We start from the raw sequence: 14,078 nt of genomic DNA on the forward strand, positions 1-14,078 counted from the left end.
CATCAAAATCAGTGGGAGGTTTTCTGTTGACTTTAGTGAAAACAGAATGAAACAAGGAATAAGTATCTTAAAAGCATCTGAATGCCATACAGCAGAAGCTGTTACTTCATTTCAGTACTGCACTTAAGGAATTCCATCTGGATGGCCCACTTGGTATTTCATAGAGAAGAAGAAGGGAGGGGAAAAAGAAAGGAAAAAAGTAAACAGCAAAATTAAGTTCACATTGCATCTTGTTTGGATACAGTACCTAGCACTGGTGCACTGACACTCTTGATGCGATCTTCAGTCATCCCAAGAAGCAGAAAGCCAGATGAAGAAGCAAAGAAGATACAAAACACCAGCAAAATAAAGTTACAGAAGAGCAGAGAAGTAAGCTAAGCATTAAAAGCAGAAACAAAAAGAAAAGAAGCAGTTATGCCTGACATGGAAGTGAATATGCAGTGGTGTGCACAAGCCCCAAGAATTCTGTAAAGGTCATCTTCAATAGATAGGGATGGTCATTTATCTATTGTAGGGTTTTTTAACTATTTTTAGACAATTTTAATACATTAAGTATATAGTACAGAGCTCCATAAAGCCTGCAGAACATCTGAAATGAAGCAATGTCTAAGATTACATCAAATTCCTCTGAAATACAGAATTAGAGGTGTAATGAATTTACTGCATGCACTAGAAACAAATCAACCTGCATAAAAAATTCTGTTAGTTCAGTATGTTTAAGGAGTCATTGCTTATTTCTAGAAAAAAGAACATTTTCCTTTAACAAATCACCCACTGGATAATCCTGCAGTTAAAGATATAATAGCATGGCTCGTGCATTGCCTACAATGTAGCAATCACAGAAAAAAAAACCCCCAAACCTTTAAACACCCTAGACAACCCACAACCTATTAAAATCTTGAAACTACAGTAACACTACCACCTCATAGGACCATGAAGCCTTAAAACCAAAAAACCCAAACAACAAAAAAACCCTAACTAAACAAACAAACAACAAATCCACAAAAAACCCAAACAAACCCTATCACAACTCTTAAAGCGTGGGAACACTTCAGAATCGCAAGGGGTACTCTTGTGCTGGAGCTCCCTTGGCAAATACCTTGTTCTGTGCCTCACTGTTAATACTTTTTGTCAATAATTCTATGCTTAAGATGTCACCAAAAAGAAATTAATATAGGCTTCCACATATGGCCTTGGTTGTGGATTAATAATATACTTGTATTTTAAAAATCCACCAATGTTTTTTCTGCACCTAGCAAGTTCATTTTTGATGTGGGTGTCTCCACAAGCTACAGCAACCAATAGTGCTGATACTAGGATTTTTGCCTAAAACACGCATGTCAGTGCTAGTTATATTGTACAGTTTCACACTAAAATGCAGTGGGATGGCAAGGGACAGGTTGGTTTGTTTTAACACACTAATCTAGTGTACATTTTTTAAAATTGCTGATGATGTACTTGGCTGCGAATTTTTGCGTACCTGTTTTTTTCAGGAAAGAGATCAGCAAGCTCAGGGGAACACTGAACGCATGTCTGAAAAAAATACTGCTTCTTTTTACTGTCAATATTTCTGTGTCTCTAAAAGTTCCAGTTTTTAGTTACAGACTTGCTGACTTTCAGAATGCCCTACCCGCAATCTTCAAAACGGCGTCTCTTCGTTACTTACGCTATCAATGATGCCAGCAAATTACAGCATCCGATGCAACAGAAAAGAACGCTCTAACTTAAAACCATCCTTTGCTCTCCAGTGAGCTAATGTGCAATATTTTGGTACATCGTTAAAAAACAAAGTAGAACTTTCCCTAACTGAATCATGTGAACATCACAGCCATTGTTCTGGCACAGCAGATTATGTACCATGTTATGTCCCCATTCCTTCAGACAGTTTGCTTTTTTCCCTTCTACATAACCCCCTCAGAGAGGCATGGATACATACTTAGGCCCAGGGTGCTGCTGTCCTCACTGTCATTCATGCTGCCCCCATCCGGCAAATTATAGGTACCCTGCTCTCCATTCTGTAAGGGTCGAGGCAGCTTCCCCGGCAAGGTTTGGTACTTGCTGCCTTTCACAAGTGGCTTATTCTGTTTTTTTTTTAAAGAGGGAAAACCAAAATAAATCAATAAATAGAATCACTCATAGCATTTGCAATCCAGTACACAGTATTTTAAGAGTTGAGAAAGAGTACGTGAAGCTCACAGTTCAAAATGACACCACCCCCTCCCATGCTCCTTCTTACAGGTAATTCAATTTAAATCCAACAGTCAGTCAGCTGACAAAGTTTTCTAGCTAAACACAGCCTTGTCTTCCCTCATCTGCCTGTTCCACTTCAGCCGGACTGTATATTATTTTAAAATATCTGTTGAAGGTTACCTGGTTTTATCATAAGAATTTTTCTAGCCATCTCCCTTTCCCCCATGGACACTGGCACCATAAAATAATTTGGTCCTTCCAAGGTCAACTTTGACAGTGCCAGAAATGCATTTAGTTACTTCTCAGCCCATTCTTTGCTCTGTCAGTTCTTCCCCGTGTTTCACCAGACTGCCTATGTTTCTGCCTCACAATTGTATCTCACTGGAATTCAAACCAAAAGTATTTGTATAACTCAAATTTGGTCAAACATATTTGCCCACCACCATTAATAACAGTAAAAGAATCAACAATTAACTTAGGCTACAGAAATGTCACTTCTATAAAAATTAAAATCTTGTTGTATAGATAGCATTACAAATGCGATAAAAAAATCATTACAGCTAAATATATAGTTGGCACACATATAGCTAAATATGCAATTGCCAATTCTATTATAGAACCTGGGCACCAGGTATACTTGTGATATATGCTGGGGAGGAAAAAAAAAAAGCATAGACTGAGCTGTATTTTTCAGCTAGTCTGAATGGCTGCTGTCTCTGCAATTTCTGCCCACTCAGGCTAAAACAGAGTCTAACATGTGCTTGCCTGCGCTGTGCTACAGGTGCACAGCATGACTAGGATCAGTGGATAACTTACGCTGGGAGGATCTCCCTTTAACAACAGACCTCATGAGAGGTGGTCCTCAAAGTCTCAGTACATTGTGTTGAAAGGGAACTGGTACGTAGGGTTTGCCAGAAAATAAAATCTCTCTTCATTTTCCTTGCATTCCATTTTTTAGTGATCAGCTACCTGGGGATCTTGCTCCCTGTACAAGGGTGGACTAGAACTTGCATATAAATCTGACAGTTTTGAGCCAAATGAGATACTTTTCCACCCAAAGTATGCGTTTCCCAGAGACACTTGTCTGCAGTTTTGGAAATGGCATTTTGAGACTTCTTCAATACTGAATCCCAATGAAAAGATGAAGGAGCCATCACTCTGCACAAAAAATTATATCCTACAGCTGTCAAAACTATAGGAATATAGAGGCTTTTCCAGAGAAACAATGAACCTGCAACACCAGTTGACGTTAGTGGGAGTGATGTATGTTCAATGTGTGGTTTGGAATAAGCTCATATTGGTAAATGTTTCAGTATCAGAAAGGAACTTATGTAGGAAAACTTTGTACTGAAAATACACAAAACACATTTAGTGTACAGAAACATATAGTATGCTTCTGTTTAGTAACCCCATTTTAACAAAATTGTTTAAAAACATTTAAAACATTGTCTGTGACAGGACGATACATGAAATACTAAGTGATATAACCACTGGTTTATCTACTCTTATTTCGAGGCCTAGAGGGATCTTTGTGATCCTGTAACTGCAGGCCAGATTCCTCAATTCCTCACTCCCTGCTCCTGTTTTGGCAACTGCAGGTGTACATCCTGACTTGTACCAAAATTATATGAGTAGAGAACTTGCTTATTAAATTAGCACTGTATTTTCTGAAATTGACTGACTTCAGCTTCTAAACTTACATAAAAGCTTTTAGATAAAACAAGATTCCCCTCTCAAATCCTTATCCCTGTTCTCAGAGTTTGTCAGTACTTGAACTATGCAAATGTTTTAAAAAGAAAAATAAAATGAAAACACAGCCATACCATCATAGCACATCACGACAGATAAATGTTAAGAGAGTTTACAGTTAATATACCTCTTGTTCTACAACAGGCTGTACTGGTTTTCCGTCTACATACTATGGAGTTTCAAGGAGGGTAATTTCAAAGGAAAAAAGCAACAGACAAATGTTAGTATTACATACACAGAACATCAATTGCAGTCTTATTACTATAGTGATGCTACTTAATGCATTGACAATAGATTACAAGGTCTGTTATCTTTTCATTTCAATAAAATATTTAATACAAAATGTGTTTGTTCAAATCACTCTACAAAATTCAGGCCCTGTTTAGGGTCTGCTGTGATCAAAGGAATTTTGCTATTTTCAGGATTCTGGGTGGTCCCTTTAGACTTACTTTAAGCTGGGAACATAAAAGTTGTTTAACAGTTAAAGCAAAAGGGAAATGGCAGACATAGAAAAAGAACATACACAACACGTATGTATCCAGCTGAAACCATAGAGAACTGTGACAGAAATGAAGTGATAAAAATACCAGCATGATGAGGTCAGAGACACCAATGTGTTTTGTTTTATTTTATTTTTATTATTGCTGGACATAACTGGAATCTGAATTTTGTGCAAAGTAGAATAGCTCCGATAAGTAGTGTTGCTAGCACAGGTTCTCTTGGACTTAATGCAAGATGCAATGTCTTGTCACGCTGAGTCAACAAAACATGTTTTCTTGGCCTTAGTTTTGCTTGCAACTAATTCAATTTAGCCACTTACTCATACACATAGGGAGGTCTCATTTATTTCACTAAGAAGCCTCATGCCTAAATTAGGGCAAACAATTTAAATGCTTTGCTGAACACGGAGCTGGCTTCCTACAATTCTCTCATATCCTCGGTAGCTTCTTGTTCTTCTGTGGACTCTGATTTAACAGATAGACCAGGTTCACAGCCTAAACGTGTAGGTACAGCCTTACCACATCACCTCACAGAGACAAATTAAGTTTTTGAATTTAAGGCAGGAAAATAATTTAAAAGTTATGAAAAGAAAACAGACCTTAATAAATTCCACACGGAATGAAATGTTAGTTCTGAACCGATTCATCACATGTATGACCACCATCAAATGAGTGCAACACAAGTTTCAAACATTCTATTTGGTCACTGTCATCTTCAGAGATTTAAGAAAAATTTAAAATTTGAAGAACTGGAACAATCATATCACTAGTATCTGTTTTAAATGGCATTACTGGGTGGGGGTAATCTAGTATTAAGCCTAATTTGAGTATAGAAAGTGCCAATAACAGTCTCACAAAGCATAATTACAAGTGCAGAAAAATTTCAGTATACATAATGACAAAACAAGCCTCTGGACCATAATGTAATGAGACTTTGCAAATTGGAACATCTTTATTCTGGAATGGAATTAAGCCTTTGAATGAATGACAGTGCTCCTGCTGTTGTAACTAAGGCAGCATCAGGAATGCCATTTGTATCAGAAGTCTAAGTTAGGGAGTGACACTCATATTTACATGCAAACACTCAAAAAGGAATCCTGTGTGGAAATACCCAGTCCCAATATTTAATTACTTTCAGGATTTGCTGCCTTTATATTTCTAGTGATTTGGAAGTTAAAATTATTTTTAAAACACTTACCTAGAAACAAAATAACATTGCAGTTCAACAAAATGACTCCTCATTAACATTATTTGCTGTATTTCTTTTAAATCTTTTTTGTTTTTTTCAGGTAAAAAGCTGAATTTGAGGATGTGCACATACAGGCCTGTCAACTAGCTTCTTTATTCTAAGGTTGGCAATGGGGTAAAAAAAGAACCTGAACTGTTTTCTCGTTAGGGCTTTTTTCCTACATACGTTAGTCATGGTTGGGGTTACTATACATGAAACAAAAATAATATTTATGCTGGACCTTTTAGTCATGATATTAAACACCAGAAACTGTGATTACAAATACACCAACCTTTTCTAGGGATTCACTCTGTAAGTCTTCTAAACTACTTGACTTTTTTTTCTGTGGAACCCTTAAAATAATGACAGGCAAAAAAGCAACAGTTAATACAATGCAGCATGTTTGCATACGCCACAACTGTATCATATGACAGCTGTATATATCACATAATGTCTGTATATAACGGATAATTCATAATTAGGAGATTAATTTCTTTCGTTGTATTTCTAGCCTAAAACTCATAGTATTGGGACTGCAACAGATGAAGTCAGAAACAGCAACAAGATATCCTTTGATCAACAATGAAAGGCGATGAGGTGCAATGTGCAGTTTTAAACCTTATATCTATAGATGACTTTTTAGAAGCTCTCAACAAGCAAAAGTAGACAGTAATAACTCTGTGTGAAGAGTGTGCAACATTAAGGGCTTTTAAAAAGATTTTTAAAATGGAAAAATGCAGAATTATAAAAAATTCTGGCTATACGTTTTACATTTCAATTAAAGTTACTCATTCTTACCTATTTATGATTTCCAAAGATTCTTCTTGTGGAGAGGTTAAATTAGTTGAAGATACTGGAATGCTTCCACTTTAAATCAGAATAAAATATACTGTTTTAAGTACTACAATACATATATCTTCTGATATATGAAAGTGCTAATTCATTCCTGTAATTCAAACCTCATACAACTGTTGCAAACTGCCATGGCAAACGCTGCTTTCACAGCTATCCAAAAGTTCTTGCAAAGCCACAATCAGGCAAGATGAGATGCCAAAGAAACAGATTAAATAATACAGACTTAGGACAATCCACATGGAAAACAAGAAACAAAGGTCTTGCCTGATTTCCATAGCTTTGTGTGGCACTGGAGAGATCATAGCTGGTGACAATTCTCCTGAAGAGGCCTATGTAAAATAGAAGAGTTTTGAGCCTGTATTTCTAATGCCCGATTCTGAATCTACAGCGCCCATACCAAGAGGCACAAAAATTCAGCCAGGGCCAAACCTTCATCTACCTTACCTTAGCTACTACAGAGAAACCAATACAAACAAATCATACCTACAGCAGAACTTGGTTCTAAAACATCTTTACTAAGTACCTCTGGTTTAAATAATTCTCCTTGAGGATTATTCAAAAGATTCCACTTCCTTAAAGTTGTCTCAAGTTCCTCTTCGTTGCCACCAGACACGGAAGAGCCTGCGAGCATTAAAGATTAGAAGTAGAACGGGAGAGAAACAGGCAAAAAAAAAAAAAAAAAATTTAGGACCATACCAGACAGTCTAATATTTCAATCTCTAAACTCCCCTTCAGTCTTCATCTGGTGTGTGTAGTTTACCAGCCTCTCTGCTCCCCACCCCTCCTTCAGACTGACTTACCAGGATGCTGATTTATATTAGAGCAACAAATTTACCACATCTAGTTCTGTGCTGTGCTCTGTTGTGAGTAGCTGAGCCGCTTATGAGGCAGCTTCTGAAACACTCTAATTCATGGTCTTATGTTCTGAAGTGAGTTCAGGTTGGTACCAAGTGTACTGCTTTATAGGTGGCGTGCATGTGTGACATCATCTGTATCGTAATGCAGTGCCCCATGCTCAGTTCAAGGATGAACACGGTAAACACGCTCCAGGTTTTTCTGGATATCCCAGATCTAAACAAATACTGAAATATTCCAAATTCATTATGTAGCAGGATTTTTATTCCTAAATTGTCAAGGCTGCAATGCTAAATCAAGGTCTGAATATTTAGTGCTCAACAAACTACCAGTGTATTTTGGATAAGAGATTTTCTCTGGAGATGTCCTATGCATAGGGTTGCACACGGGATGTGGAAGGGCTGCTATGCCATGGTGGAAGAATTCAGACTGACCTTTAAGCACATTAATAATTCCTAATTTATGTGCTAGACGTGCTCTAGGTGGTTACGAGAAAACACCAAATCTTATGGTTAAACCTTGGCAGTATTTGAAGAGAGATCACTTGAAAAATCATTAGACATGAGCTTGGTTATCATGCTGTTTAGCTACAAAGATGGCCAAAAAACCTGATGTTGACCACTGGCCCTTCAGGTTGGGAAGTGACTCTTACGCTCTGGTCCCTGGTACACAGGAAGCCCTTCAATAAGCACTAATTACTAAAACCAAGAGAGCTACCTATGGTTGAGTTCAGGATAGCCCCTTTACATTTTACTCAACTGCCAGTGTCTGTTTCAGGCAGCTGCCCTGCTTTAATCCAAAACAGATTTTGGTTTTTTAAATGTACATGGTACCTATGGTGACGAGTCAGTCATCTTTTGTTGACATGATCGGTAGCTTGCCTCAAGTAGAAATAAGAAATGCTTACAATATGTTGTTTCTTTCAAGTAATTATTTGAAACAGGTATCAGAGATAGAAGATGTCAACACACTGATTCTGCCAAAAGTTTTTAAGCAGGTATTACACTTCAAAGGGAACCTTTAAACCCACCTCTAGAAATAAAAAAAACCAAACCAACCCCCCCCCAAAAACCCCAAAACCACCAATAGCGAGATATTTCTCAGCAACCTAAACATGAGATTCCCACAACACACGTAAGGTAAGAAGCTCATTTGGGTGTGATAATATTGTAGCCATCACAATATGCACCTCTGTGTGGACAATCTCACTATACACTCTAGTTCCCACACAGGTTTTGGGTTTAGTTTTGTTTTATTATGCTGAACATCACTGTTTTTTTATTTACACAGTACTGAATGCCTATACTAGCGTACATCTCCATACATACTCCATCATACTCCCTGCAGCACCAACTCAATAACTCAGAGCATCATGGCTTGCTCCTTGCTCAGGCACATAAGTGTCCTCCAAAAGCCACGTCCCACAGGGGGATGGTGCACTCACATCTGTACAGCCGGGATGTGGCCAAGGAGAGCGGAACTGCAGGGGTTACTGTTGAGAGCACCTATTCTCAGGGTAACAGTGGTGTAGCTATCTTGGGAGTTAAAGTCAATGTGTCTCCAAAAGCTACAATCACACCTTTGGATTTCCTTTCAGAACACTTTCAAGTGAGAGAACTTCCTTTTTTTCTCTATAAATAAAGGTTCAGAGAGAGTTTTACCTGACTCTTGTTCCTATTTTTGTGTGTTAAACACAAGTTTCCATTCTGCTGTACAAGACCTGAAAATATTGTGTTAGTGTGATGATGTACGTTGAACAAAACTGTCCTTTCAGAAGGACAAATTTCCCAGATTAAATTTAGTTCTGAAAACTAAGGTGGCAACTTCAAATGAGATTTTTCTAAGACCTACTCCACTTCCTGCAGCGTAACTGATAAACGTGACAAAGATTTTTTTCCTCAGGTTTTGAATTTAAATATTTAATATTTTGTGGACCAAAGCAACCGTGAGTTTTCAGTGCTCTCCAAACCAGAACTTGCCTAGTCGGCTGTCAGGATTTTTCTTTGCAGAAGGGAAGGGCAACAGAACTTACTATATTTGTTGCACCTCTTTTTAGCAAAAGAAAAAAAATCCTCCTAACTGTATCAAATTGAACCTGAGATCAGCTTCCCTTTTCTGAATGCCACATTAAAAAAAAAAAAAAATGCGTAAAAGGAAAGTAAAAGGAAAACACTGCGTCATTGACGCTGGCTGGCTGGCAGCTGATCATCACTGCCATTCCTGCATTGAACTGTGGTATCAGAAACCTAAATATAGGATGTATTTTATTAATTCATGTTCATCATCCACTAAGGTCTCCTGATATCATTTTTCACTGTAAAAAACAGTTACTCATAACACAATGGTCATGGGAAACACCAAACAAACTTAATACCTGTGTACTTTATTCATCTCCTACAGATGAATTAATTTACATCAAATTTATGTCATTTTGATTTTGAATGTCATTTTAATTTTGAATAGTAGAGGGATATAATGCAATGTAATATGAATACTGTGAATTCATGCCTTTAGCTAATTTGAACTTTCCTAATTGCTCTTGCCAACAAATCCTATGTCTGCATGAGTATCCTTCCGTTTGCTCCCTCCTCTTCACCCTTTGTGCTATAATTCCTTTTGGCCTGGCCTCTACAACCTGTGTACGATGGAGGGGATGGCAGCCAGCAGCAGTGAGAAAGAATTAAGAAGCTTTGGCTGGGAAGGACATGTCGTAGGGCCTGCACTGTGGAAGAGATTTACAGGAGTCCCATCAGCGAGGAAGGACAGGACTGCATGAAGTAGCTAATCAAACCACGGCCCCAGCTGCCCACCCAGGCACTGCTACATGGGTATAGTTCTGCAGCCAAAGCTCCTGCCCCCTTGCAGTATATATACCAAAGTGTTTTAAGGAGAGCAGTTGCTGACTTCAGAGTGCCTTGGCACATAAGGAGGTAAACTGCAGTACTTTAGACTCAACTGATGAGCAGTTCACACAGCTGTACAAGCAGAGCAGTAATCTCATCAGCCACCTTTTATCAATCAGAATCCTTAATGACACCATCTAAAACAACATATAGCACCAAAATTAGGCTCCAAGGAGGGATTTACTTTTAACTGAGGTAGAACAAATTTTAGGTTATGACTTATGGAGTTCAGCATAAGATTCAGTCACAAAAGTCTTGCAGAATAGTAATATTGGAACTAAATCTCCAGACAGATTTGACCCATTTTTTTTGTACTGACTACAGCATAGGAATCAAAAAGGAAATCTCCACAACCTACAGGCAGTAACACCCAAGACTGCTGAAGACATAACTGTGGTTCTCTGTATCTGAAAAAAGCATATTCTTGCTCTCATGGTACTCCAGCATGCATGATACAAATATACGCATAATGAAATATATATTACTATACCCATATTTAAAAGAACAACAAATAGCAGTTGTAGTGCATGCAGTTTTTAAAAGACCCAATACCAGGAAATTATTCAAAAGACATTTTACCATGAGCTGCAATCATTATCTCTTTGACCCTCCTGTACTGGCTTAGCAATAGCGTTAACTCCTCTATTCGACGGTCCTGTGAAAAGCATTTTTAAAAAAAAATCATACTTAAAATCTGACATTTTTGACCTGCAGAAACACTGTATTACACATTAATTTCTGTGATTTTGGCCTGCTTTTCCAGAAAGCAGGATCAGGTGTCTCAGACGCCTTGTAAAGAAGATTTCTTGGCTTTTATTTGCCATTGTACACAATATTTGCTGAACAGTGTGAAATTACAGATATAAGGAAACCAGAGGAGTTTGACATTACTAGTAAATCAGTTATTTACAGAAGCATAATCTGTAAGCCTGCTTTCACTTCTAAGAGTCAAGGGAGTATTCTGGAGTTGAACTTCAATTGCCTGAAGTGGGCAGTGTTTGTTTTTTTGCTAGCATTGTACCTGCAATCATAAAGCAAATCATGTTTATGTTTTGTGTAGTTTAACAACCTAGTCATGTTCTTTAATCCTCTCCTGTAGGATATGTTCTGCATTCCCACATCTACACTTACTCCAATTTTGAACACACCTTTTTTGAACTTAGGCAGTCAAACCTGTACAGAACCAAAGAAATGAGGTCTCATGAATGTCTGATGCATTTTCCAACTCCACTCTTTCTCCAATACCTAACATTTTCCTATTATGGACAGAAAGCACCTTGATTTGTGTATTCAGGGTGGGTGCCTGCCTTTTGCACAGATGCAACATAGCGATGGGTGGTAATCACTATTTGATTGGATCTGTCATTTCTCTTATTTCTAGATACGACACTCTGTGTCCACAGTGATAATAAATTCTTGCTATTGGTCACTAAGTCTGCGACTGTGCAATTTGCACTCTTACAGTTTGTCCTGTTTCTTTGACACCAGTTCTAAACTATTCTTGTGTAATAATCTTGCCCAGTGCTGTGACTATAGAGCACTGAGCACAAACCCAAGTAAGTAACAGAGAACTAGTTTTCACAAGCAGGTGTCAGGAAAGCAACAGAAACAGAGAAGTAGGCACTGGGGAAAAAAAAACCAAACCAAACAAACCTTCACGGAAGTTGACAAGTATTTAAGTGACTAGCTAATACTGAGCTGCTGCACTGCCACAGCTAGGTCAGTGTGAGAGATATTTCAATTAAAATCTGCTCCAGTACACATGTGCTACACTACAGTTACAGCAGTATCAACTGAGTTGTAGGCGTAACTGCACTGAAACCAGACTTTCACCACATCACAGAATGATGGATGGTGCTGATCCTCCCCTTCACACCTCAGCAAGCATACACTAGACATGAGGGACCTAAAACAGATACCCAGTTCTCCCAACCATGGATAGAAGCAATAGGTTCTTCTTCATAGCAAAGAACAGAGACTGACATACCCAGTTTTAAAAAAAATAAATATGTGCACGAGTTAATAGCAACTTAGTTGAGTACTTTCTGTCCTAAGTAACAAAAGGAATATTTAGAGTTATCCCAAAAGCTGTTTAGAACTCTTTTTTCCTCAGGAAGAATATTTTAATTTGCAATATTATTGAAGGTAACAGTTCCACTTTAAATGTTTAAGAAGCTGTGGGTCAACCATCAGGCTGCTAGTTTGTAGTGTTTCCAAGGAAATAACCCTCCTTTCCCTGTGAGCATATCCAGATTAGGACATAAGCAACAATATTTTAGGTTTCCTTCAAATGCAAAAATGTTATGCAGACTTGGAATAATTCTGGCAAGAGATAATGCCACGTCTTTTATTTTGCAGATGTACATTTTGGCTTTTTGATTTTTTAAAAACTAAATGTTGTTATGAGTCACATCAACGTTCTCCAGAATTAACATTGCCCTGCCCAGATTCCCCGCTTACTAAAGGAATTTTTTAGGGATGTATATTACTGTTTATTTGATCGTATATGAGTGTGTCATCATAAAGGAAAATCCTATGGCCTGGTTTATTATCATAAAACAAGAATTCCAGTTTCCTCAATAATTAATCCCTCTCAACCTTTCCCCTGCCCCCTCCAAAAGTAGGGGACACTTTATGTAGTAAGTCAATGGCACATGAAGGTGGAGATTCAACATCCTCCAAGAGTGAGCCCTAAACCCTGCACTGGAATTGTCCAATTGACAGGCAAACAGCATACAGGCAATAAGAGACAAAACCTGTATTTACCATTTAATTGAGCTTAATGTCACTCCTCTCTTTTTTTTTTTTTACCCTTGTCTCTAAATCCTGGTCTCTTTCTCCCAAAATGAGTCTGACTCAAAGCCTGCTTTTCTAACCTGATTTATGTTCATATCAATGATACAAGTGGTATGAATCGATCATTTGATTGACTGGAATATCAATGCCCTTCAGATTAGGTTGGAAGATAAAGAGCTGCCAGACATGACTAAACCTTAGCAATCTTTTCAATTGCAGATACCAGGAGATTCTGGTTTGCCTTGGCTTTCTACTCCCCTCTGGAATCTAATGAGCCTCTCAAGTTCTGCAGCCAGGTTAGCAAGGTCAGCCACAGTTTCTATTTAAAAATCAACCTTCTGTCACAGTCTCATGGGATAATCCAAAAATCAGGTCAATATCATGCTTACAGAAATCAGGTTATTCAGATTACTACAGAGATTCAAAACCATTGTTTCATTCTTATTATGTAGAACAAGGGTTATTTTCTCACCTTTTCTTCATTTGCAGCCAATAATGATTCCATTCCTATCTTCAACCGTTGAACTTCTTGATCTAGAAATGTTTTTTAAAAAATGTTATAAGGAAAATACACTTGCTATATTTAGTGTAAACAATATATGTTTTGTGATACTCTCCCTATGTTCTTACGAGTAACCAAAATCATGTCAACGGCATGGCAAATGCACTGTTAAGCTACACTTAACTTAGAGCTTTTCAAAAGCTGGACTATTAAAAGCATCACACAGCACAAACATGCTGCTTTTGCTTATAAAAGGCTACATAACATTATTAACATTATTTTATACTCTAAAAGTCAAGTAATTTAAAAAGAAACATTGAAGCTTAATTTGCAAAACCTGAGAGTGCGTTTTCTGTTATACATTTAAGGAAGTAATTTTAAGTATGATTGAAAATTTGTTATCTTCCCTCTGAGAAAAATAATTGCCGGCTTATGACAAGTATTCCAAGGATGTTCATGAAACTTAGAAATGAAAGGTAACAAAAACTTGTTTGATTTGA

The 14,078-nt window shown here is 37.7% G+C and overlaps 1 protein-coding gene across 14 annotated transcripts in view; it reads right to left on the reverse strand.

Moving 5' to 3' along the window:
- The window catches only part of PPFIBP2 (PPFIA binding protein 2), a 107,008-nt gene that overhangs the window by 6,883 nt on the left and 86,047 nt on the right, over window positions 1-14,078 (reverse strand). For 11 of the 14 annotated variants that reach the window (XM_064452764.1, XM_064452765.1, XM_064452766.1 and 8 more), the window contains 8 exons: window positions 13,549-13,610; window positions 10,860-10,935; window positions 7,046-7,143; window positions 6,787-6,851; window positions 6,466-6,534; window positions 5,960-6,020; window positions 4,067-4,108; window positions 1,937-2,081 (listed from right to left, as the gene is read on the reverse strand). In XM_064452764.1, coding sequence (XP_064308834.1) covers window positions 1,937-2,081; window positions 4,067-4,108; window positions 5,960-6,020; window positions 6,466-6,534; window positions 6,787-6,851; window positions 7,046-7,143; window positions 10,860-10,935; window positions 13,549-13,610 — 618 coding nt within the window. The remainder of the gene's footprint in view (window positions 1-1,936; window positions 2,082-4,066; window positions 4,109-5,959; window positions 6,021-6,465; window positions 6,535-6,786; window positions 6,852-7,045; window positions 7,144-10,859; window positions 10,936-13,548; window positions 13,611-14,078) is intronic. The other 3 variants (XM_064452767.1, XM_064452768.1, XM_064452769.1) reach the window with 3 other exon arrangements.

This window comes from Phalacrocorax carbo, chromosome 5 (genome assembly GCF_963921805.1).
Source record: "Phalacrocorax carbo chromosome 5, bPhaCar2.1, whole genome shotgun sequence".
Classification (NCBI taxonomy): Eukaryota; Metazoa; Chordata; class Aves; order Suliformes; family Phalacrocoracidae; genus Phalacrocorax; species Phalacrocorax carbo.